The following is a 24667-nucleotide window of genomic DNA, read 5'->3' as shown; positions in this document are numbered from 1 at the left end:
GGCGTCATGACCTAAAGATAACATCAGGGCTAGGTGTGTCGCAAAGAACAACACAGCCTCTCTCCCTCCCTCTCAAATCAAATTTTAGTATTGGTAGCCATTTGATTAGGTGTTCATGAGTCTTATAGGGAGTAGAAACTGTTTAGAAGCCTCTTGGACCTAGACTTGGCGCTCTGGTACCGCTTGACGTGCGGTAGCAGAGAGAATAGTCTATGACTTGGGTGGCTGGAGTCTTTGACAATTTTTAGGGCCTTCCTCTGACACCGCGTGGTATAGAGGTCCTGGATGGCAGGCAGCTTGGCCTCAGTGATGTACTGGGCCGTTCGCACTACCATCTGTAGTACCTTGCGGTCGGAGGCCGAGCAGTTGCCATACCAGGCAGTGATGCAACCAGGCAGGATGCTCTCGATGGTGCAGCTGTAGAACCTTTAGAGGATCTGAGGACCCATGCCAAATCTTTTCAGTCTCCTGAGGGGGAATAGGTTTTGTCGTGCCCTCTTCACGACTGTCTTGGGGTGCTTGGACCATGTTAGTTTGTTGGTGATGTGGACACCAAGGAACTTGAAGCTCTCAACCTGCTCCACTGCAGCCCCATCGATGAGAATGAGGATCAGCGTGGCGGATGTGTTGTTACCTACCCTTACCACCTGGGGGCGGCCCGTCAGGAAGTCCACGATCCAGTTGCAGAGGGAGGTGTTTAGTCCCAGGGTTCTTAGCATATTGATGAGCTTTGAAGGCACTATGGTGTTGAACGCTGAGCTGTAGTCAATGAATAGCATTCTCACATATGTGTTCCTTTTGCCCAGGTGGGAAAGGGCGGTGTGGAGTGCAATAGAGATTACATCATCTGTGGATCTGTTGGGGCTGTAGTCAAATTGGAGTGGGTCTAGGGTTTCTGGGATAATGGTGTTGATGTGAGCCATGACCAGCCTTTCAAAGCACTTCATGGCTACAGACGTGAGTGCTACGGGTCGGTTGTCGTTTAGGCAGGTTACCTTAGTGTTCTTGGGCACAGGCACTATGGTGGTCTGCTTAAAACATGTTGGTTTTACAGATGCGGACAGGGAGAGGTTGAAAATATCAGTGAAGACACTTGCCAGTTGGTCAGCGCATGCTCGCAGTACATGTCCTGGTAACCCGTCTGGCCCTGCGGCCTTGTGAATGTTGAACTATTTAGGGGACTTGAGGACTTGTGAGGCGTCTGTTTCTCAAACTAGACACTCTAATGTACTTGTCCTCTTGCTTAGTTGTGCACCGGGGCCTCCCACTCCTCTTTCTATTCTGGTTAGAGACAGTTTGCTCGGTTCTGTGAAGGGAGTAGTACACAGCGTTGTACGATATCTTCAATTTCTTGGCAATTTCTCGCATGGAATAGCCTTCATTTCTCAGAAAAATAATAGACTGACGAGTTTCAGAAGAAAGTTCTTTGTTTCTGGCCATTTTGAGCCTGTAATCGAACCCACAAATACTGATGCTCCAGATACTCAACTAGTCTAAAGAAGGCCAGTTTTATTGCTTCTTTAAACAGTTTTCAGCTGCCCTAACATATTTGCAAAAGGGTTTTCTAATGATCAATTAGCCTTTTAAAATGATAAACTTGGATTAGCTAACACAACGTGCCATTGGAGCACAGGAGTGATTGTTGCTGATTATTGGCCTCTGTACGCCTATGTAGATATTCCATAAAAAATCTGCAGTTTCCAGCTACAATAGTCATTTACAACATTAACAATGTCTACACTGTATTTTAGATCAATTTGATGTAATTTTAATGGACAAAAAATGTGCTTTTCTTTAAAAAACAAGGGCATTTCTAAGTGACCTCAGAATCTTGAACAGTAGTGTATATATATACACATATAAATATATACATTTACACATTCAAAACTTACATATACACCTACAAAACTTACATATAAACATACAAAACTTACATATCTTAAAAAATATATATATTACCCTCCAACCCAACCATCCCTCCCCCAATTGAAGCAAAGTAGTGAACAACAACGCTTAGGCCTGTATTTCCAGCTTATACATACTATATACATTTTATGGACACAGTCTATTTTACAGCAGTTCTATTGTGTTTGTTTTTACTCCTGTCCTTCCTCTACCCTCAACCTCTACCATCTATTTCTGATGTCCATCTGGTTTGATTTCTATTTGCCATATCATTCAAACTGTGCTCTTTCACGAAAGTTCTTAACCTTTATACGTTTTACGGTATAAGAAACTGATTCTTAAGTTAAGTTACTAATGTAGTTTAAGATGCAACTCCTTAAAAGCAATAATGTGTCTTCGATAGGGGTTAGTACAGTACCACTGTGTTGGTCTACATATCGTTCTGTCCACTAGTCCCTTTCCCTCTGACAGTGGAGGACTTGAAGAGCATTCCTGTCACCAGCTGCTAAGCTTCATAGAATAGAAGCAGCCCTTTTGTTTTTCTAACTTGACCCCTCGCTGGCATTTTACAGGCATAGTTTCACACATAATGGTTCCCTGGAACTCTGTGCTGGACCAACAGAGGCTGTGGTTTTGGTTCTGTCCAGAGATCACAGATGTTTATTCTATCTGGGACAAAGGGTTTGCAGGGCCGTTTGTACAAATCTTTGTTTAGTGAAGTTCAACTACTTTGCAGAAGCTTTTAGCTAAAGCAAAAGGCTGCCTTGATCTCTTTCTCTAAGATATTTGTGTCACGACTTCCTCCGAAGTCGGTCCCTCTTCTTGTTTGGGCGACGTTCTACGGTCAATGTCACCGGTCTTCTAGCCATCGCCGGTCCACCTTTCATTTTCCATTTGTTTTGTCTTGTCTTCCTACACACCTGGTTCCAATTCCATTCATTTCATGTTGTGTATTTAACCCTCTGTTCCCCCCATGTCCTTGTCCGGAATTATTTATTGTAAGTGCTTGTGCACGTTATGTCTGGTGTGCGTCGGGTTTTGTACCCATTCATTGATTGTTCTGGTTTCCGATGTTTTTTTTATTATTAAACTGCGCCTTTGGAAACACAGTTTTTACTCTCCTGCGTCTGACTTCTCTGCCGCCAGTACGCACCCCTTACAATTTGTTTTGTCAACAACTCATCAATAACTGAATAATAGTCAGTCAGTCAGAGGCCCTAGTCCATCTGATCTAATCTGGGAGTTGAAGACTGTCCTGTGTCGTGGCAATTTCCTGTATTACCAAATGAGGACCACACACCAGTCAGAGTTATACTTAAATTTCATCTTTAATAACATGTGAGCTTTAAAATCGCCCTTTGACTCTCAGATCAATTCAGTGTATAATGAATTCTGAGAGTGCCTACAAAAGAATACCAAGATCTTTTATAGCCAAGATATGCCTCTCTCAACTTACATGACGAACCACAGATCTTAGGAAAACTTCACAAAGGGCCTTTTACTTGAGAAAGGAGAAAGGAGTATCCCATAGCCAAATAGCATTAGCTATAAATTATTGTTCAGTTTGGTCTCTAAGACGAGGTTCTAATCTCGTTCCTGGTACTTCATAGTACAAAAACACCAACTCATCCAATGGAATATATCAATTGTCAACTATAGATACTCTCATCTCAAGTACACCCCACTCCTGGACAAGCTCACTGAGGGGAGTGAGCCTCTAGGTCATATACTATCTCAAGATATGTGCAACATCAGAGGGGACATACAATGGTTCCAGACACTGCCATACTCCTCCCCCCAATGGGAAAAGGAGGGAGTGACTGGCGTACAGACATTGTGGAGACAACTAACTGGTTCCCCATTAATCACGCCATCCCTTCACATGGTTTAACAGATACATTCACATATGAAGACATTCACATATGAAGACAATGTTCCATTCTGACCTCTCCCCTCTCTGGGCCCCAAGTGACTTTTCCCTAGCTGAGAAGGGAAAAGTGCAACTGCCAACAGTATAGTCCAAAGGGAGACATTCTAATGACAAGTATCTCACATAAGCATATTATGTAAATAAAACATCTTATTTATCTATGTTACCCAACTAATTCTGATTCATCCTCCAGACCCGCTAGGCTCTATATAGAACATGATGGGACACACACACACACACACACACACACACACACGAGGTGCCAAGGAATGCTTCACTCAACACCATACAGTACTGACTGCCAGAACTTATTTCTCACCACGTACTGTGCTGAGAATGCACAAGCATTCTTTTTCTTATATATATATTTTTACAAAACATACACATACAAACAACAACATACAGACGAGCACAGCACCCTCAGTGCAGTAACTGTGTAGTGTTAGCTGTCATTGACAGGCCAGGGGTATATATTTTGGTCCTATGACAGCTTCCCACCACTGTAAAATGGGGGAGAATTCCTCTTGAGCTTCCTCATCACTAGCCCTTCTATCCTTAATGTTAACTATGTGCATTGATGTTAGGACAGCATGCTGGTGATTAGCAGTTCTGTGTTGGATGGATGGCCTCGGTAGAGAGACAATGCAGAGGATTGTCCTGTAGGCTACCAGCTGAAGTCTGCATCCCAAAGGAATAGGATGCATCCCTACTAAACTCGCTAGGGTTGGTCTGTTGTACTGAGACAGGAAGTTTCTAGTGAATTCTCCACATTGGTGCACTCTCAACCCCCTTCTCCACCTTAAGGGATTGTGTCATGGATGCTGTGCTTATCTCTTCTCCATCAGCGTAGTAGCATTGTCCCCTCACCCATGTCTTCTGTTTAAGCTGTACCTCTAAACATTGAGGCTGATTTCTCTCTAGGCTATCTGTAAAAGGCCTGGTTATAATGGGAGGTAATAAACTATCTGATGGCAGGGAGGCAGAGGTCTGCTATTCTCAGTGTATCACAGGATAACAGTCAGGAGCTAATTCAATAAAACAACCTCCTCTCACATGGCATTCTTCTTCCTTCACTAGCCTGCAGTCTCCCCTCCCTCTCATTACCTCCTTCTCCATCACCCTCCCTCCCTCCTTCCCTCCCTCCCTCCTGTAAATAGCCGAGCTAGGCTCTATAGGGTCAAAAGTCTTCCTGCAATGTATATCGATCCACATCCGGTACACACACACAACCTTTGATGACTCAGGTCAATGAATCATTCCCCGTTTTACACTCAGTCCCCAGCTCAACCCTCCTTAACGACAGGGAGACTAAATACACTCTGACTTCTCTGGTTAAATGGACCATTAGAGAACCACAGCTTACATGGGAGCATAAGTAGAGTAATGGCCCATGTCATGAGATAATACAGTTACTGATTATATCTATAATATATAGGTGTTCAGACCATGTGACCACCTGACCAGGAAGAACTCTGGGCCCTAAGGCTATATCAGTTAACTGGTCCTTTTTGTCAAGGGAAGGAAGAATGTATGCATTAGATCACCAAGCCTCATGCATTCTATGGTACTACAAATGTAAATACATTCACAACGTCTGTCTTCTATGGTACAAGAAATGTAAACAAAAACACAGTATTCAACCTCCACCTTTACTGTATCCTCACACATTACATTTTTTTCAGATGGACCTGAAACTACTTCTGATTTCAACGTTGTTAGGAGTCATTTGTTATAGCAGTGCTCAGCAAGGTAAGATTATTCTCCATCTTATCTCAAGTTTCTGCTTTACTTACTGTAACTTCCACCTTGTTAGACAAAATCAACCCTCAACAGTATTCTGTTTCTGTACACTGACTACACAGTACATCATCTAATCATAATATATTTCTACTAAGCCGCATCATAAATATACAGTACAGAATAGTGATTAACTGCCTGATGTCCCGTAAGGGTGAGCCGACCCCAACTGAGCATGCTGCTGTAATGTAATGATGTCATTAGTCAGAAGAAGAAGCAGCTCCACCTACACTGTAAACCCCAAGACATTTTTACTCAAATACTTCAAGTAAGTTGATCTCAAAGTCAATGAAAAGTAATTATTTCTTAAAATGTTTAAGTTGTCCTGACTCAAAACCAAATAAGCCGACAGCAAACATGTCATCCCACACAAATGATGCAGTGACCCCCTTGAGCAAATTGAGATTGTGTGTGACTAACACATTTCAGTTAATTACTATAGCTCCCGGTTTAGGCCAATCAGTGTAACTTTCTAAATGCCGTATCTCTGTGGCAAGACACGTCATCCACCCAAGTTTTGTCAAAATCGGGCCAGTACTGTCTGATGTGTTACAGATCCACAGTTCCCTCCCCGATTTCAACGTGGGGGATAATGAGAAGTCACATCAACTAAACGTTTTTATTTATGATAACACAATCTACTGCAGGTAGATAAAAATACAAATAAAATAATTAATATATGTGTTTTTGTATGTACAGTGCATTTGGAAAGTATTCCCCTTGACTTTTTCCATGTTGTCACATTACAGCCTTATTCTAAAATGTATTAAATAGATGTTTTTCTTAATTAATCTACACACAACACCCGCTAATGACAAAGCGAAAAAACGTTGTTTTTTTAAAACATTTGAGCAAATTTATTTAAAAACAGAACTGAAATATCACATTTAAGTATTCAGGCCCTTTACCTAGTACTTTTTTTTGTAGGGGGTAGATCAGCTTTAATATTGCAGATATATTGTAGCTTCCATCAATGTAATTGCCTGCATCATTTCCAATACCCCATATATTTTTGGGGTAAATATATTTATATATATACATCCACATACCCACAGAGTATACAGTTGAAGTCGGAAGTTTACATACACTTAGGTTGGAGTCATTTAACCACTCCACAAATTTCTTGTTAACAAACTATAGCTTTGGGAAGTCGGTTAGGACATCTACTTTGTGCATGACACAAGTAATTTTTCCAACAATTGTTTACAGACAGATTATTTCACTTATAATTCACTGTATCACAATTCCAGTGGGTCAGAAGTTAACATACACTAAGTTGACTGTGCCTTTAAACAGCTTGGAAAATTCCAGAAAATTATGTCATGATTTTAGAAGCTTCTGATAAGCTAACTGACAACATTTGAATCAATTGGAGGTGTACCTGTGGATGTATTTCAAGGCCTACCTTCAAACACAGTGCCTCTTTGCTTGACATCATGGGAAAATCAAAAGAAATCAGCCAAGACCTCAAAGTCTGGTTCATCCTTGGGAGCAATTTCCAAACGCCTGAAGGTACCACGTTCATCTGTACAAACAATAGTATGCAAGTATTAACACCATGGGACCACGCAGCGATCATACCGCTCAGGAAGGAGACGTGTTGTGTCTCCTAGAGATGAACGTACTTTGGTGCGAATAGTGCTAATCAATCCCAAAACAACAGCAAAGGACCTTGTGAAGATGCTGGAGGAAACAGGTACAAACGTATCTATATCCACAGTAAAACGAGTCCTATATCGACATAACCTGAAAGGCTGCTCAGCAAGTTAGAAGCCAGTGCTCCAAAACCGCCATTAAAAAAAACTACTACGGTTTGCAACTGGAGAAATGTCCTCTGGTCTGATGAAACAAAAATAGAACTGTTTGGCCATAATGTCCATCATTATGTTTGGAGGAAAAAGGGCGACGCTTGCAAGCTGAAGAACACCATCCCAACCGTGAAGCACGGGAGTGGCAGCATCATGTTGTGGGGGTGCTTTGCTGCAGGAGGGACTTGTGCACTTCACAAAATAGATGGCATCATGAGGCAGGAAAATTACATGGATATATTGAAGCAACATCTCAAGACATCAGTCAGGAAGTTAAAGCTTGGTCGCAAATGGGCGTTTCAAATGGACAATGACCCCAAGCATACTTCCAAAGTTGTGGCAAAATGGCTTAAGGACAACAAAGTCAAGGTATTGGAGTGGCCATCACAAAGCCCTGACCTCAATCATATAGAGAATTTGTGGGCAGAACTGAAAAAGCGTGTGCAAGCAAGGAGGCCTACAAACCTGACTCAGTTACACCAGCTCTGTCAGGAGGAATGGGCCAAAATTCACCCAACATTGTGGGAAGCTTGTGGTTCCAATCTTCTTCCATTTAAGAATGATGGAGATCACTGTGTTCTTGGGGAACTTCAATACTGCAGAAATGTTTTGATACCCTTCCCCAGATCTGTGCCTCGACACAATCCTGTCTCTCGGACAATTCCTTTGATCTCATGGCTTGGTTTTTGTTCTGACATGCACTTTCAACTGTGGGACCGTATATAAACAGGTGTGTGCTTTTCCAAACATGTCCAATCAATTGAATTTACCACAGGTAGAGTCCAATGATGTTGTAGAAACATCTCAAAGATGATCAATAGAAACAGGATGCACCTGAGCTCAATGTCGAGTCTCATAGCAAAGGGTGGGAATACTTGTGTAAACAAGGTATTTCTGTTTTTTATTTTTAATACATTTGCAAAATGTAAAAACCTGTTTTCACTTTGTCATTATGGGGTATTGTGTGTAGATTGCTAAAAATATTTAAAATATATATATATATATTTTAGAATAAGGCTGTAATGTAGAAAAACTCAAGGGGTCTGATTTGCTTTCCGAAGGCACTCAAAATGACTAAGTAACTGTACTCAGATATATTAAGTGCTACAGGTTTCCTCAAAAGTTGAGTAATGACATCACACTGGGGTTTACAGTGTATGTTTCTTTGAGCATCTCTTTGAGCATAGTAGTGAAGACATCATGCAACTATGGAACAGCGGAATTGTCACGACCTGACCTTAGTTATCTATGTTTTCTGTATTATTTTGGTCAGGTCAGGGTGTGACGAGGGTGGGTATGTGTGTTTTTGTCTTGTCTAGGGTTTTTGTATATCTATAGGATTTTGGTATGTCTAGGTAATGTAGGTCTATGGTGGCCTGAATTGGTTCCCAATCAGAGACAGCTGTTTCTATCCTTGTCTCTGATTGGGGATACTATTTAGGTTGCCATTTTCCATTTTGGTTTTGTGGGTTATTGTCTATGTGTAGTTGCATGTCAGCACTCGGTGTAATTAGCTTCACGTTAGTTTGTTTAAGTGTTCTTCGTTTATTAAAGAAGAATGTACTCCTATCACGCTGCGCCTTGGTCTACGACAAACGTGAAAGGAATATTCCATTCTGTCTCTGGCTCAATTTACTGTTCTCTCTGAGCCACACAGTTTTCCAAATTACACAATGTGTACACTCTGGCTTATTTCCTGGTTAGTTTTTAGAAGTCTATGATGAGTTTGCTTCTTTTCAACCTTTGTTTTTCCATTCTATTCCAGAAGGGAACGAGTGCATCAAGGCTAATGCCAAATCCTGTGGGGAGTGTATTCAAGTGGGAGCAAAATGTGGCTGGTGCATGGACTCAGTACGTGGATAAGAATTTGCCAATAACATTGTTACTGCATTGATGCTACACAACCGTAATATTCACTGACTCAGCATTACAACTTGAAGAGTCTAAACTGTTCCTTGGAATTAAAACACGAGTGTGTCGGGCAATATTGTTTGTAACCTTTATAACCTGCTTGGGAGTGTAGGAAATACATTTTCAGAAAATAAGGACCTTACATTTTTGGGTGGATTTCCTCTGAGTGCCATAATGCAATGTGTCATGATACTTACACCTCCTCTCTCCCAGGAGTTCCTGGAGCAGGGTGAGGCCACATCGACCCACTGTGACGAGCTGGAGTCCCTGAGGAAGAGAGGTTGCAGCTACACCAAGGTAGAGAACCCCCGAGGCAGCCAGCGGCTCCTGAAGAACAAGGCTGTGACCAACCGCAACAAGGGAGAAGGGAAACTCCAACCAGAGGACATCACACAGATCCAGCCACAGAAACTCACCCTTAGCCTCAGATCGGGTAAAAACTTAAATGGAACTGCTATGTTTAATTGGGTTGCGTCCCAAATTGAACCCTTTTCCCTATTTAGTGCACTACTTTTAGCTCTAGTCAAAAGTAGTGCCTTATATTAGAAATTGGGTGCCATTAGGGATGCAGTCTTAGTTCATTTTGCTTCAGCCAAAACATCTTGCTTGACAACCATTGTTGACGCAGCGTTGCTGAGGGTCTTTTTTGTTTATCCTGCTGTTCCTCCGTGGTCTTTCACTGTTATGTTGATTAGTTACAGTAGCCTCCATTTTCTTTTGAGTGTTTTAGCTATTATGATTTGGAAGGAGTGTTCCTTATACTCTTTCATGTGAAGGCCAGCACCTTATTTGACAAGGAAGGTGCACATGAATCAAGATTCCAGTGTTCACATCAATGTAAATATGCCAGAGTTAGCAAGTCAGTAGTCCCCGGCTTGACCTTGCCCATTTGTCTGTGTACTGCAGGTGAACCTCAGTCTTTTAACCTGAAGTTCAAACTTGCTGAGGATTACCCCATTGACCTCTACTACCTGGTGGACCTGTCCTACTCCATGAAGGACGATCTGGAAAACGTCAAGAACCTGGGAACACAGCTCGTGCTGGAGATGTCAAAGATCACATCTGATTTCAGAATCGGTGAGCTTGAGAATCAGCCTGGTTGTATGAGGATTGGGGATGTCTGCCTCTCGGACATTTGCAACATTGTTTCAATATTCCTCAAGCTGTCCCATAATAATGTACGTGTTGAGACGAGACAGACAGAGGCAGCGTTTCTCAGCCAGTCAAAATCATGAATCAGCTTGCATAATTTTTATGGATATCTTCTTCTCAATAGGGGGTGCTGTTTGCACTTTGTAATAATTTCGTTCCCAAATTAAACTGCCTCGTACTCAATTCTTGCTCGTACAATATGCATATTATTATTACTATTGGATAGAAAACACTCTCTAGTTTCTAAAACCGTTTGAATTATATCTGTGAGTAAAACAGAACTCGAGTTGGAGCATTTTTCCTATGAGGATGTGAGAGTGCTGAATTCTGCAAGCTGTTCTCAGGTCAGTTTATTAATTTGCCTGTCTTTTATTGGTTGAGATGCACTGCATACGCCTTCCCCTGGATGTCAGCGAATAGTGAGAATTGAAATGGTGTTTCTAGGCAGATCTGAGAGCTTATAAATGGCCTGGCAACGTGGTGTACTCCCTTTGTCCTCTTCGCTCTGACGCAGAAAGGATCTCTGGCTGTCGTGATAGAAAGCTCCCTTTATAGCTCTTAGATATATCCGGCTCTGTTTTTATTTGATATAGGTGTTAAAGACATCATAATGTTGTTATATTAAACCGAGTTATATCAGTTTATATCGGTATATTGCGATTTTCGGATATTTATTTGTACTGCGTTTTAGTGAGTCGGACACGTCTTTGCCACATGGCTAATGTTTACTGCTAATTCGAACGTTGAAGAGGACAATCTACAACCAAGCAACGATTCTTTTGGACTAAGGACACCTTGCCCAAGATTCTGATGGGAGTTCATCAAAAAGTAAGAACTATATATGATGTTAATTCGTTGTTCTGTTGAAAAATGTAGAACTCATATTCTGCCATTAATCTAGGTGCGGTCTCGCTTTAACGCACGCTGTATGTTGTAGTAACGTTAATTTTAAAAATCTAACACAGCGATTGCATTAAGAACTAATGTATCTTTCATTTGCTGTCCAACCTGTATTTTTTTGTCAAGTTTATGATTAGTTATCGATTAGAATAGGTGCCTCTCCCAAGATTTCTCCCGACATTTTGTTGGCAGCTTGGCTACTATTCATATTGTATAACCACAATTTGTGCCGCTAAATATGCACATTTTCGAACAAACTCTATATGTATTGTGTAATATGATGTTATAGGACTGTCATCTGAAGAAGTTTGAGAAGGTTAGTGAAAAAATTAATATCTTTTGCTGGTTTATACGTTATCGCTATTTTTGGCTTGAATCAAAGCTGTTGTGTGGTTGGCTATTGTAGTAAGCTAATATAATGCTATATTGTGTTTTCGCTGTAAAACACTTAAAAAATCTGAAATATTGGCTGGATTCACAAGATCTTTGTCTTTCATTTGCTGTACGCTGTGTATTTTTCAGAAATGTTTTATGATGAGTATTTAGGTAATTCACGTTGCTCTCTGTAGTTATTCTAGTCGCTTTGGTGAGAGTTGTGATGGTAAACTATGATTTATACCTGAAATATGCACATTTTTCTAACAAAACATATGCTATACAATAAATATGTTATCAGACTGTCATCTGATGAAGTTGTTTCTTGGTTAGTGGCTATTGGGAGTCCAAGACACCAAATGAAAGATACACATCTTGTGAATAAAGCCATCATTTCTGATTTTTAAAATGTTTTACAGGGAAGACACAATATGTAAATCTATTAGCTAACCACGTTAGCAAAAGACACCAGTTCCATACTCCACCATTTTTTTACTGCATCAGCAGCTATCACAAATTCGACCAAATAAAGATATAAATAGCCACTAACCAAGAAACAACCATCAGATGACAGTCTGATAACATATTTATTGTATAGCATAGGTTTTGTTAGAAAAATGTGCATATTTCAGGTATAAATCATAGTTTACCATTGCAGCCCCCATCACAACTCTCACTAAAACGACTAGAATAACTACAGAGACCATCGTGTATTAGCTAATTACTCATCATAAAACATTTCTTAAAAATACACAGCGTGCAGCAGATGAAAGACACAGATCTTGTGAATCAAGACAATATTTCAGATTTTCTAAGTGTTTTACAGCGAAAACACAATATAGCGTTATATTAGCTTAGCACAATAGCGAACATCACACCAGCATTGATTCAAGGCAAAAATAGCTATAACGTATAAACCACCAAAATATATTAATTTTTTCACTAACCTTCTCAGAATTCTTCAGATGACAGTCCTGTAACATCATATTACACAATTCATATAGAGTTTGTTCGAAAATGTGCATATTTAGCGGCACAAATCGTGCTTATACATTGAGAATAGTGTCCAAAATATCAAGCAATCTGTCCGGCGCCATCTTGGAACGGCACCTATACTTATCGAAAACTATTCATAAACTTGACTAAAAAAATACAGGTTGGACAGCAATTGAAAGACAAATTAGTTCTTAATGCAATCGCTGAATTACATTTTTAAAATTAACCTTACTGCGCAATACAGGCTGCGATAACGCAAGGCTACACTGCCAGAAATGGCGTCTCATGCATTTTACTTTTTTCAACAGAACAATGAATTATCAGCATAAATAGTTCTTACTTTTCGATGAACTCTCATCAGAATCTTGGGATGGGTGTCCTTTGTCCAAAAGAATCGTTGCTAGGTTGGAGAACGTCGTCTTCAGAGTTGCAATTAGCAGTAAACATTAGCACGAAAGAGAGAGATACCCAAAATCCTACAGCGCCAAGGAAATAAATACCCGAAAATCGCAATGTACTGACATAAACTGATATAATTCGGTTCAAAATAACAAGATTATGATGTCTTTAAAGCCTATATCGAATAAAAACACAGCCGGAAATGTCAAAGACCTATAACCGATGTTTCCAAAAGAACGTCCCAAGGTCCTTACTGCGCCAGAGCGAGGGTGAAAAGAAAGAGCCACCTATTTCCCAAGCAATTTATAAACTTTGGGAACTACGTAGAAACTCCATTTCAAGTCTCCCTATTCGCTAACAACCAGGGGAAGGCGTATGCAGTGCATCTCAACCAATAGAGGACAGGCAAATTAATACACAGGTCTCAGAACAGCCAGCAAAATTCTGCATTCTGACATACACATAGGAAAATTGCTCTAAGTCGAGTTCTGTTTCACCCACAGATATAATTCAAACGGTTTTAGAAACTAGAGTGTTTTCTATCCAATAGTAATAATAATATGCATATTGTACGAGCAAGAATTGAGTACGAGGCAGTTTAATTTGGAAACGAATTTGTACTATGTCGAAATGGCACCCCCCTAGTGGCAAGAAGTTAATGATATTTAGATGCTAGTATTTACTTGTGACGCTATGCTAGGCTATGCTAGTCAGCTTTTTTACTGATGGGGGTGCTCCCGGATCCGGGATTGGGAGGAAGTAGAAGATATATACAAAGAAATGTAAATTGAAAAAAAGGTAAAACTAAAGTCTTTCCAGCTTCAGTTTGAAGTGATTGTGTTAGCTGTGTTGTTGGCTAGCTCCTCTGAACAACACTGTCCTGACAAGTAAGCACATTTTCTATGCCAGGCGAAATCACGCCTCATTACCTCATTGTTATGGTTGTAACCAGATAAATGTCACTAGAAAACAGTTTATACAAATCCAGCAAATTTGCTGTTAATCTGGATGCACTTTTTGACTTGACTGTAAGTTACCCGTAGTTGGCTAGCTAGCAAGCAAGGGATAAGAACGTTACCAGCCAGTATGGCAATGGAACATTAAGAACGAACGACTGGGTCGCGTCCATACAGAACATAAAGACTGAACGACTGGGTCAAGTCTCAACCAAACCGATAGAATGAACGACCAGCCGGCTTAGGTAGCAACCCTAGATTTGTGTCGGGCCTATATCTTGTGGAAGGGTGACATAGTACGAATGAATTCATTAAAAAAAAACATTTTTAATGAAGATCTATCAATCATTATTTTAATATGTTGGTAACCCCTGGTATAAAAGTGATAAAGCCCTCAAAGCCGGTGTTGAGTGGATATATTGGCATGGTTTGAATGCCAATATATCCTCCAAACACTACTGTACTACAATACCCATAATGCCCATAAAGATTTCCGGTTTGATCTTAGTATAGACGTTTTGAAGTTTAACAAATTGGTGTCCCGTCTCCCTAACAATACAGTTTATATATGGGATGGATCTCTTCTTCTTCTAGGTTTTGGTTCCTTTGTAGAGAAGAAGCTGCTGAACCCCTGTACTGGGGACCAGAACTGCACCAGTCCCTTCAGCTATAAGAACCTCCTGACGCTGACCAGCAATGGACAGGAGTTTAACACCCTGGTTGGTGAACAGCAGATCGATGGAAACCTGGACTCATCAGAGGGAGGCTTCGATGCCATCATGCAAGTGGCTGTGTGTGGTGTAAGTAATATGTTTTTATATCATATTTAGGGATAGTTTCCCGGACATAGATCAAGCCTAGTCCAGGACTGAAAAGCTTTCTCCGTTGAGCTTACTTTTTACTCCAGGACTAGGCTTGATATCTGTCCAGAAAACCAGCCCATAAAGTTCCAATAATACTTTTATCAGGGCTTTATATTGACTGTCTCATGGTACTTGACCTCATTTGAGAATGGCTGGAGTCAAGGCTTAATGTGTCTATGCTTAGAGAAGGCCTTTTTATAAAATGTTTGAGAGTTAATTCACTCTAGGGTGCTAAACTGCTGTTTTAAGAGGGTAACCTCTCACATAGTTGTTCATAGATTTTGATATATACTTCCTGAATCTTTTGAAAGTCTTGTAATTTTGTTCTCTGGTATTTCTGTAGGCTGTGTCCTTTTTCTGTTTGTGGTTAATTTTTACAAGTTTTAATAGGCCTCCCTCTCTCCCTCCCTTCCCCAGGAGCACATTGGCTGGAGGAACGTCACCCGTCTGCTGGTGTTCTCCACTGATGCTGGCTTCCACTTTGCTGGAGACGGGAAACTGGGAGGGATAGTTTTGCCCAACGATGGGAAATGCCACCTGGAGAACAACATGTACACAGTGAGCCACTACTATGTATGTATGGTAATACACTATGTGGTATAATAATGCACTGTGTATTATAGTAATACACTATGCAGTATAATAATGCACTATGTAGTATAATATTACACTATGTAGTATAATATTACACTATGTAGTATAATAATACACTGTGTAGTATAATAATACACTGTGTAGTATAATAATACACTGTGTAGTATAATAATGCACTGCATTATAGTAATGCACTATGTAGTATAATATTACACTATGTAGTATAATATTACACTATGTAGTATAATAATGCACTATGTAGTATAATAATGCACTATGTATTATAGTAATACGCTATGTATTATAGTAATGCGCTATGTAGTATAATATTACACTATGTAGTATAATATTACACTATGTAGTATAATATTACACTATGTAGTATAGTAATACACTATGTAGTATAGTAATACACTATGTAGTATAATAATGCGATATGTAGTATAATAATGCACTATACATTACAGTAATGCACTATGTAGTATAATAATACACTATGCATTATAGTAAAACACTATGTAGTATAGTAATACACTATGTAGTATAATAATCCACTATGTATTATAGTAATGCACTATGTATTATAGTAATGCATTATTGTAATACACTATGTAGTATAATAATACACTATGTAGTATAATAATGCACTATGCATTATAGTAATGCACTATGTAGTGTAATAATGCGATATGTATTATAATGATGCACTCCTATGTATTGTGACTTTTCTTTCTAGTCTTCTGTGTGGTCTGTATTTTGAATATGACCAGATTTAAAGGGAATGGGCTACTTGCCCTTAGTGATGTCATCAAAGGGCTTACCTGGTACCTGTACTTACTTCCTCATTGTCTCCCTGTAACAGGACCACCCCTCCATCGCTCACCTGGTTCAGAAACTTAGCGACAACAACATCCAGACGATCTTTGCCATCACAGAGGAGTTCCAGCCTGTGTACATGGTCAGTTGTGTGTGTGGCGTGTGCGTGCGTGGACGTGCGTGTGGAAAACATTTTCTTCTTTTAAATTTCCTGTGCTTGTCTGTTGTAGGTTAGAAGAAGCCCAACACTTTGAAGAGCAGCATCTGCTCCTTGTTACCAGTAGCATCTCTTTGGATCTCTGGTTGTTTCCCAAATGGCACCATGTTCCCTAAAAAGTGAACTACTTTTGACGAGATCCCTATGGGCCCAGGTCAATAATACTGCACTTTGTAGGGAATAGGGTTCCATTTGGGCAGCAGCCTTTGAATGTTCCCTGCTGCACTCTAGTGCTTTTCAAGCCAATTAGAAGTCTGTCTGGAGTTCCGTAATGACCTTTTATCATATCCCCATCAGTCCAATGTTTGGACAATATCTGTCAACCTCGGCAGAATGGCGTTCTCATTTAGTTGATTACACGATGCATCCCAAATGGCACCCTATTCCCGATATTAGTAGTGGACTATGTAGGGATTGAGTGCCATTTGGGACGCAGCCTTGCACTAGGGTGGTTCCAGAATAACAACCTATCCCTCAACATAACCAAGACTAAGGAGATGATTGTGGACTACAGGGAAATGAGGACCGAGCATGCCCCCATTCTCATCGACATGGCTGTAGTGGAGCAGGTTGAGAGCTTCAAGTTCCTTGGTGTCCACATCAACAACAAACTAGAATGGTCCAAACACACCAAGACAGTTGTGAAGAGGGCACGACAAAACCTGGGTCGGGTCCTGAGATCCTCAAAAGGTTCTACAGCTGCAACATCGAGAGCGTCCTGACCAGTTGCATCACTGCCTGTTACGGCAATTTGCTCGGCCTCCGACCGCAAGGCACTACAGATGGTAGTGTGTACGGCCCAGTACATCACTGGGGCTAAGCTGCTTGCCATCCAGGACCTCTACACCAGGCGGTGTCAGAGGAAGGCCCTAAATATTGTCAAAGACCCCAGCCACCCCAGTCATAGACTGTTGGCAAGCGGTACCGGAGTGCCAAGTCTAGGACAAAAAGGCTTCTCAACAGTTTTTAGTCCCAAGCCATAAGACTCCTGAACAGGTAATCAAATGGCTACCCGGACTATTTGCATAGTGTGCCCCCCCCAACCCCTATTTTACGCTGCTGATACTCTCTGTTTATCATATATGCATATTCACTTTAACTATACGTTCATGTACATACTACCTCAATTGGCCCGACCAACCAGTGCTCCCGCGCATTGGCTAACCGGGCTACTCTCTGTTCATCATATATGCATAGTCACTTTAACCATATCTACATGCACATACTACCTCAATCAGCCTGACTAACCGGTGTCTGTATACAGGCTCGCTACTGTTATTTGTCACTGTCTTTTTACTGTTGTTTTATTTCTTTACTTACCTATTGTTCACCTAATACCTTTTTTGCACTATTGGTTAGAGCCTGTAAGTAAGCATTTCACTGTAAGGTCTACACCTGTTGTATTCGGAGCAGGTGACAAATAAACTTTGATTTGATCTCTGAATATAGAACCTCACAACACTGCAAAAAGTTGTAACTTTAGATTCAGACCTTACCACTATGTGATGCAAGACCACAATCAAACTACTCAGCAATCTAAACGGGTCAGGTAAAACATGACAGAACTGTTTTGCTCTAGACTTTTCTGGTGAGTATTTAGAGATTGACAGGATTCCTATTGACATACTAGTACATGATCATTTAGTGTATTGTGTTTTCTCTCTCAGGAGTTAAAGAATCTCATTCCTAAATCTGCGGTGGGGACACTCTCTGCTAACTCCAGCAACGTTATCAACCTCATTATTGATGCCTACAATGTAAGTATAGATTGGATTGGTTTAGTTACTGGAGAAGATGCACTTCTGCACACTATCTAACTTTCATCCTTAAAATAGTTGGCAAAACCATGCTGCTGCTATTGTTAAGTCATCACATCTCTCTTTCTGAACTGATCTTTCTATGGGAATAGTCAAAAATATGCTTTTGTAAAACTGAAGCCTACTGAAAATGTTGTATATAGTGTACAAAGGGCTAATTGTTGTTCTTTATGTGCTAGTCTCTTTCCTCAGAGGTGATTCTGGAGAACAGCAAGCTACCAGAGGGAGTGACCATAATGTACCAGTCACGCTGCAAGAACGGAGTGACTGGTGAGGGAGAGATGGGAAGAAAATGCTCCAATATCTCCATCGGTGACGAGGTGAGAAACCAAAACAACACGCCATTGAATGTTTTCTATTCTACATTTTTTCAATCTTTCTGGTTCAGTTATTTTAGCTTATCAAGTAAAGATAATGTTTTCAGTATCTGTAGGTGTCTGAGTTGTCATGGTCATTGTTTTTATTACAAAATGTGATTATTATGCCTTGTGTGTGAATGTATCCCTTCATCCCTGATCTGTAGGTGTCTTTCACCATAAGCATCACATCTAAGCAGTGTCCTAAAATGGGCAAACCAGAGACCATCAAGATCAAGCCCCTAGGGTTCAATGAGGAGGTGGAGATCTCTCTGAACTTCATCTGCGAGTGTGACTGTCACAAAGATAGCATTGAGAACAGTAAGATCTGCCACAATGGCAACGGGACATATGAATGTGGAGCCTGCAGGTAAGGCACTTATGTTTCACTAGCAGAAGATCTTAACCCTTATTCACCTTCCATATTGTAATCATTTCCATGGCATAGAGATACATTTTGATATTTGATACTGTATATACAGTGCATTCGGAAAGTATTCAGACCCCTTCCCCTTTTCCACATTTTGTTATGTTACAGCCTTATTCTAAAATGGATTACACATTTTTTTCCCGTCATCAATCTACACACAATGCCCAATAATGACAAAGCAAAAACAGGTTTTTAGAAATGTTTTACATTTATTAAAACAAAAAAACAGATACCTTATTTACATTAGTATTTAGACCCATTGCTATGAGACACACAAAATTGAGCTCAGGTGCATCCTGTTTCCATTGATCATCCTTGAGATGTTGACTGGACATGATTTGGAAAGGCACACACCTGTCTATGTAAGGTCCCACAGTTGACAGTGCATGTCAGAGCAAAAACCAAACCATGAGGTCGAAGGAATTTTCCGTAGAGCTCCAAGACAGGATTGTGTCGAGGCACAGATCTGGGGAAGGGTACCAAAAAAGTCCTGCAGTGAAGGTCCCCAAGAACACAGTGGACTCCATCATTCTTAAATGGAAGAATATTGGAACCACCAAGACTTCCTAGAGCTGGCCACCCGCCAAAACTGAGCAATCGGGGAAGAAGGGCCTTGGTCAGGGAGGTGACCAAGAACCCGATAGTCACTCTGACAGAGCTCCAGAGTTCATCTGTGGAGATGGGAGAACCTTCCAGAAGGACAACCATCTCTGCAGCACTCCTCCAATCACGCCTTTATGGTAGAGTGGCCAGACAGAAGCCACTCCTCATTAAAAGGCACTTGACAAGGCTTGGAGTTTACCAAAAGGCACCCAAAGGACTCTCAGACCATGAGAAACAAGATTATCTGGTCTGATGAAACCAAGATTGAACTCTTTGGCCTGAATCCCAAGCATCACGTCTGGAGGAAACCTGGCAGCATCCTTACGTTGAAGCATGGTGGTGGCAGCATCATTCTGTGGGGGTGTTTCAGCGGCATGGACTGGGAGACTAGTCAGGATCGAGGGAAAGATGAATGGAGAAAAGTACAGAGAAATCTTTGAAATTATTAATACATTTACAAAAATGTCTAAAAACAGTTTTAGCTTTTTCATTATGGGGAATTGTGTGTAGATTGATGAGGGGGGGAAAACAATTGAATCAATTTTAGATTAAGACTAATGTGGAAAATTCCTTATCTGAATACTTTCCGAATGCACTTTATAATGTGTTGTAAATCTATTTTTATGGGCCATTAGCATGTGACTGTTTGCATGTGAATATTTGTACATAGGCAGTCTTTTATGCAGTCCTCCCTTGTTGTTAATAGCATTAGATTTCCTTTATGATCTGTCAGGTGCAATAAGGGCCGTATTGGTAGACAGTGTGAGTGCAGCACCAACGAGGTGACCAGCGAAGACCTGGATAAGAGCTGCCGTAAAGACAACGGTACAGACATCTGCAGCAACAACGGAGACTGTGTGTGTGGAACCTGTGAGTGTAAGAAGAGAGTGAACCCAGAGGAACGCTACAGCGGGATGTTCTGCGAGTGTGACAACTTCAACTGTGACCGCGCCAACAACAAACTCTGTGGAGGTACGTGAGTTCAGTTCATTGGATGATCAATAAAGATTGTGTTTGCTGTGAAATGACGGTCAAGACCTGTGGAACATCTTCCTCAGAGCACAAACTACCTCTGTGTTTGTGGCGTAATGGGTGATTTCCCAATTAAATTAGAGATCAGTTGATCAAATCAGACATCGCCTTTTACGAAATGAGATTTACCGTGTTCAATTTAGCTTAATTTCATCTCTAATCTAGAATATTATCTATAATATGAAATGATGTTTGAACTTTAGAGGATCATCTCTGACCCTGTGTGTTGTGTTGTGCCAGGACATGGTCACTGTGAGTGCAGGGTGTGTATTTGTGATGCCAACTGGACAGGCAGTGCCAACTGGACAGGCAGTGCCTGTGACTGTTCTCTGGACACCACGACCTGCCTGGCTTCCAACAAGCAGATCTGTAACGGACGAGGCACCTGTGAGTGTGGCGCCTGCAAGTGTACTGACCCAAAGTTCCAGGGCCCCAGCTGTGAGATCTGTCCTACCTGTCCAGGGGTCTGCGCAGAACACAAGTGAGTTGAATAAATAAATGGATGAATTGTATTTGTTTATTTTATTCTGTTTTAACTATGCAGAAAACAACAATATACAACGAGTTTATTTCCAAAACGCTATATTGAAAAAAATTCACATTTATGTTTTTACATCAGAAATGATTCCTTATGGGTACCTTCATGTGTGTGTAAAATATTACTGTTCTCAGGTGTTTTTATTCATAGATTTTAGATGAAAAATGTATTTTTTTGTAAACCACAATGCAAATGTATGCTCAGGTCCTGTCTGTCCATTGTTTGGCTGGAATGGAATGTTCGTATCCTGTATATTTGACTGTGATATGTGGTTGTCTCAACTAGCTATCTCAACATGAATGCACTTACTCTTATCAAAAGTGACTAACAGTATCTGCTAAATGACTAAAATATCAAATTTACATTTTTTACAGACATCTCATATTACTGTATAGATTTTTGATGTCAAATGTATAATTTGTACAGTTCTTTAAAAAAACATGATTATTTGTCTCTCTGAAATGAAACCATCAAGTGATAGATTTTAAACAAATACATGTATGTCATTGATCAACCCTGTGCCATGATTAGATAGTGAAAAAACACACCAATCTCTTTCAGAATTTCTTTAAACAATAAAAGCTAACGTTTCTGAAAATGTATATGTAGAATTGTGAATTGAACCGCTTTATATGCTGTATTTCCCTCTGGGAATGTTATGTGTGGATTACATAAAGGTTTGTTGTGATGGTTGAAATGAATTCTGCTTTTTTTAAATGTATTATTATTTGCGGGACCGGTTCCTTGTCTTTTTCCTCAGCCTGAATTTAATGCCTCTTAACCTTTTAAGTAGGCATAAAGAGATGTCTTCCTTTATCTGTCTTAACCTCTATTATTATTGTGACCTTTGTTTACTTTCTTCTGATAATTCCAAGAAAGGGGACCAATGAACAGTCTAGACACAACTGTGATATTTAAAACCAGTAGTGGTGGGAAGGGTACAGCATTGTCCACTACAAACACCTGCATGTGGGGTGGAACCTCAATATCCAGCTTTCTTGCATTACAGTAGTGAATATGTCACAAGTCTAGCAAGCATCCCAATGCGAGACTACCTGCATGTGTTACTCCATCTGTACAGAGTTACATGTCAATGTCCTGTCTTCCACAGGGAGTGTGTTCAGTGCAGGGCCTTTGGGACGGGGGAGAAGAAGGACACGTGTGAGAGAGACTGTAGCTACTTCAACCTGATCAAGGTGAAGGACAGGGACAAGCTGCCTCAGCCAGGACAGGCCTTCCCCCTGATGCACTGTAAGGAGAGGGATGCCAACGACTGCTGGTTCTACTACACCTACGCTGTCAACAACAAGACAGAGAAGGAGGTCCATGTGGTTGAAACACTAGGTGAGAGCATATTACATACAGCCTACTATGTCATTGTGACGGAGGATATTACAGAGTGAAAAAGTAGGTTATTTGTTTGTCTATTGAGTCGTTTGTGATTAGAGCTAGGAGTTTTTGACCTGACTAGGAAAAATTCTAGTTTCAACTTGAAGTTTTTCCTGGTCAGCTTACAGGGTCAGGTAAAGTTCCTGGGCCTAGATATAATGCAAATCAGGAAGGACTTTATGGTAAATAAGCATTTGTTCTTACAGTAACTGACTTGCCTGGTTAAATAAATAAATAAAAGTTGGGATAACTGAATGTTCCTGGCTGTGTGTTTCCTGCCTGTGTTCCAGAATGCCCTGACATCATCCCCACTGAGGCTTCTGGATCCTCTCATTATGGTACATGGAGAAGACACCAGACCTAAATGACTGTATGAGAGAGCAGACTGACCTGACTTGTTACATATTAAAGGGGAATATAACCAGCACGGTAAGATGATTTTCAAAGGGAGATGATCAACCTCTGAGTCTTGGATCCTGATGTAGAAATACCCCTTTTTCAGGGGATTCATTTTTTCACTTCTTTGTCATATCATTGTTTCATTCCTTCTCATTTGTCTTCACCTATGCTTTTCATTTCATTCTCTGTTTCCTGTTCTTAATTTTCTGTCCCAGTCTCTCAACCCATAGCAAGAGAATCCCATTTACAAGAGTCCTATTAATAAGTTCCAGAACCCGAACTATGGACATAAAGCTGTGGTTCTATAAGTTTATATTTACTTTTCCTCTCCTCTGTTTTCCTGCATGGGTTTCCTGTTTGTTTATATGTTTGTGTTTGTCAACATACTGTAAACTGTCACTTTTTCATCCATCTCATTATTTCTGGCATGCATTTGGTCTCTTTGGGCCAAATAAGACAGTTGATGAAACTGTGCAGAAAGATCCATATGAGGGGATATTAAAACCCACAATAATATCTATTGTTTTGTTGGTCAACACAAGCTGTCCCCTCTGTTAGTAGTTTAAATGGAGGTAAGTATTAACAGGTGGTCACGTGTAGGCCCAGTACACTTCAGTTTTAGTGTAGTATTTATATCATATTTAATTCTACAGTATGATGGAAATGGCATGTTGTGACTGTGACGTTTGTTGATATTTCTTTTAAAAGTGTTCCCTGGATGACAACACAAATGCTCACTCACAATGACAGCAACGTATCCAGGTGATAGCACGATCAGTTGGAAAGATCTGTCCAAAGAATGCTTCATAATCATTTGATATTCTAAATGGATGGCTCGGATTTTGCTGTGGTGTTTTTTCCTAATTTGTTGCAGCTGTGTTCACACGACTGACATGTTATGTGACAGATATAGTATGACTGACTGTACATTACAATTCTAATGTTTTCTCCTTGTTTCTCTTGTGCCTTCCAGGGCGAAAACCCTATCTACAAGCAGTGGCGACCCGTTATTCAGGGCAGGCAAGCTCCACCCGTTTGCCTGTTTTGCATGTTATTTTGGCATTAATACATGTCACATATCAGTTTGCAAACAATGTACAAAAAAAGTGTCATTGAGTTAATAAAGCTGCATACAAACATGGTCTCTTTTTTGGTTTCTTGAGTAAGGCAGCTCCAAAATGTTGGTGCTTTCTGTGGTGGTACGGCAGGCAGTGGAAAATACGGAACATAGGGGTTGGTAATGTTCTCTAGTTGTGCAGTGATTGGCTCAGTGTTCTGTCACTCATGGGGACATTACGTCACCTCAAAATCTACGGGTAGAGCAAAGAAATTCAAGCCCCTTGGGTGCTGTCATAGAGTTACATTAGAAGTGCCCATCCAAGAAGGCTCAAGGTCATTGGCCACAGATAAAATGACTTCAAATCACATTACATCTACAGTAGCTTTGATTGAACTGATCATGTCAACATCCCACTTTCTAAATC

At 40.5% G+C, this 24667-nt stretch overlaps 1 protein-coding gene across 1 annotated transcript in view; it reads left to right on the top strand.

The window, feature by feature from the left end:
* LOC120028090 (integrin beta-1-like) overlaps positions 1-24308 on the top strand; it is a 29893-nt gene extending 5585 nt beyond the window's left edge. Inside the window, exons 2-16 of the mRNA XM_038973254.1 lie at positions 5518-5584; positions 9206-9291; positions 9565-9784; positions 10258-10428; positions 14724-14929; positions 15410-15565; positions 16449-16544; positions 18287-18376; positions 18616-18756; positions 18960-19162; positions 20559-20797; positions 21098-21338; positions 22507-22739; positions 23075-23213; positions 24157-24308. Coding sequence (XP_038829182.1) covers positions 5518-5584; positions 9206-9291; positions 9565-9784; positions 10258-10428; positions 14724-14929; positions 15410-15565; positions 16449-16544; positions 18287-18376; positions 18616-18756; positions 18960-19162; positions 20559-20797; positions 21098-21338; positions 22507-22739; positions 23075-23148 — 2223 coding nt within the window. The 3' untranslated portion in view covers positions 23149-23213; positions 24157-24308. The remainder of the gene's footprint in view (positions 1-5517; positions 5585-9205; positions 9292-9564; positions 9785-10257; positions 10429-14723; positions 14930-15409; positions 15566-16448; positions 16545-18286; positions 18377-18615; positions 18757-18959; positions 19163-20558; positions 20798-21097; positions 21339-22506; positions 22740-23074; positions 23214-24156) is intronic.
* Positions 24309-24667: the final 359 nt, after the last annotated feature.

Source organism: Salvelinus namaycush, chromosome 33 (genome assembly GCF_016432855.1).
Source record: "Salvelinus namaycush isolate Seneca chromosome 33, SaNama_1.0, whole genome shotgun sequence".
Taxonomy (NCBI): domain Eukaryota; kingdom Metazoa; phylum Chordata; class Actinopteri; order Salmoniformes; family Salmonidae; genus Salvelinus; species Salvelinus namaycush.
Note: the sequence above shows the minus strand (reverse complement) of the source record. Positions and strands in the feature narration are given on the sequence as shown.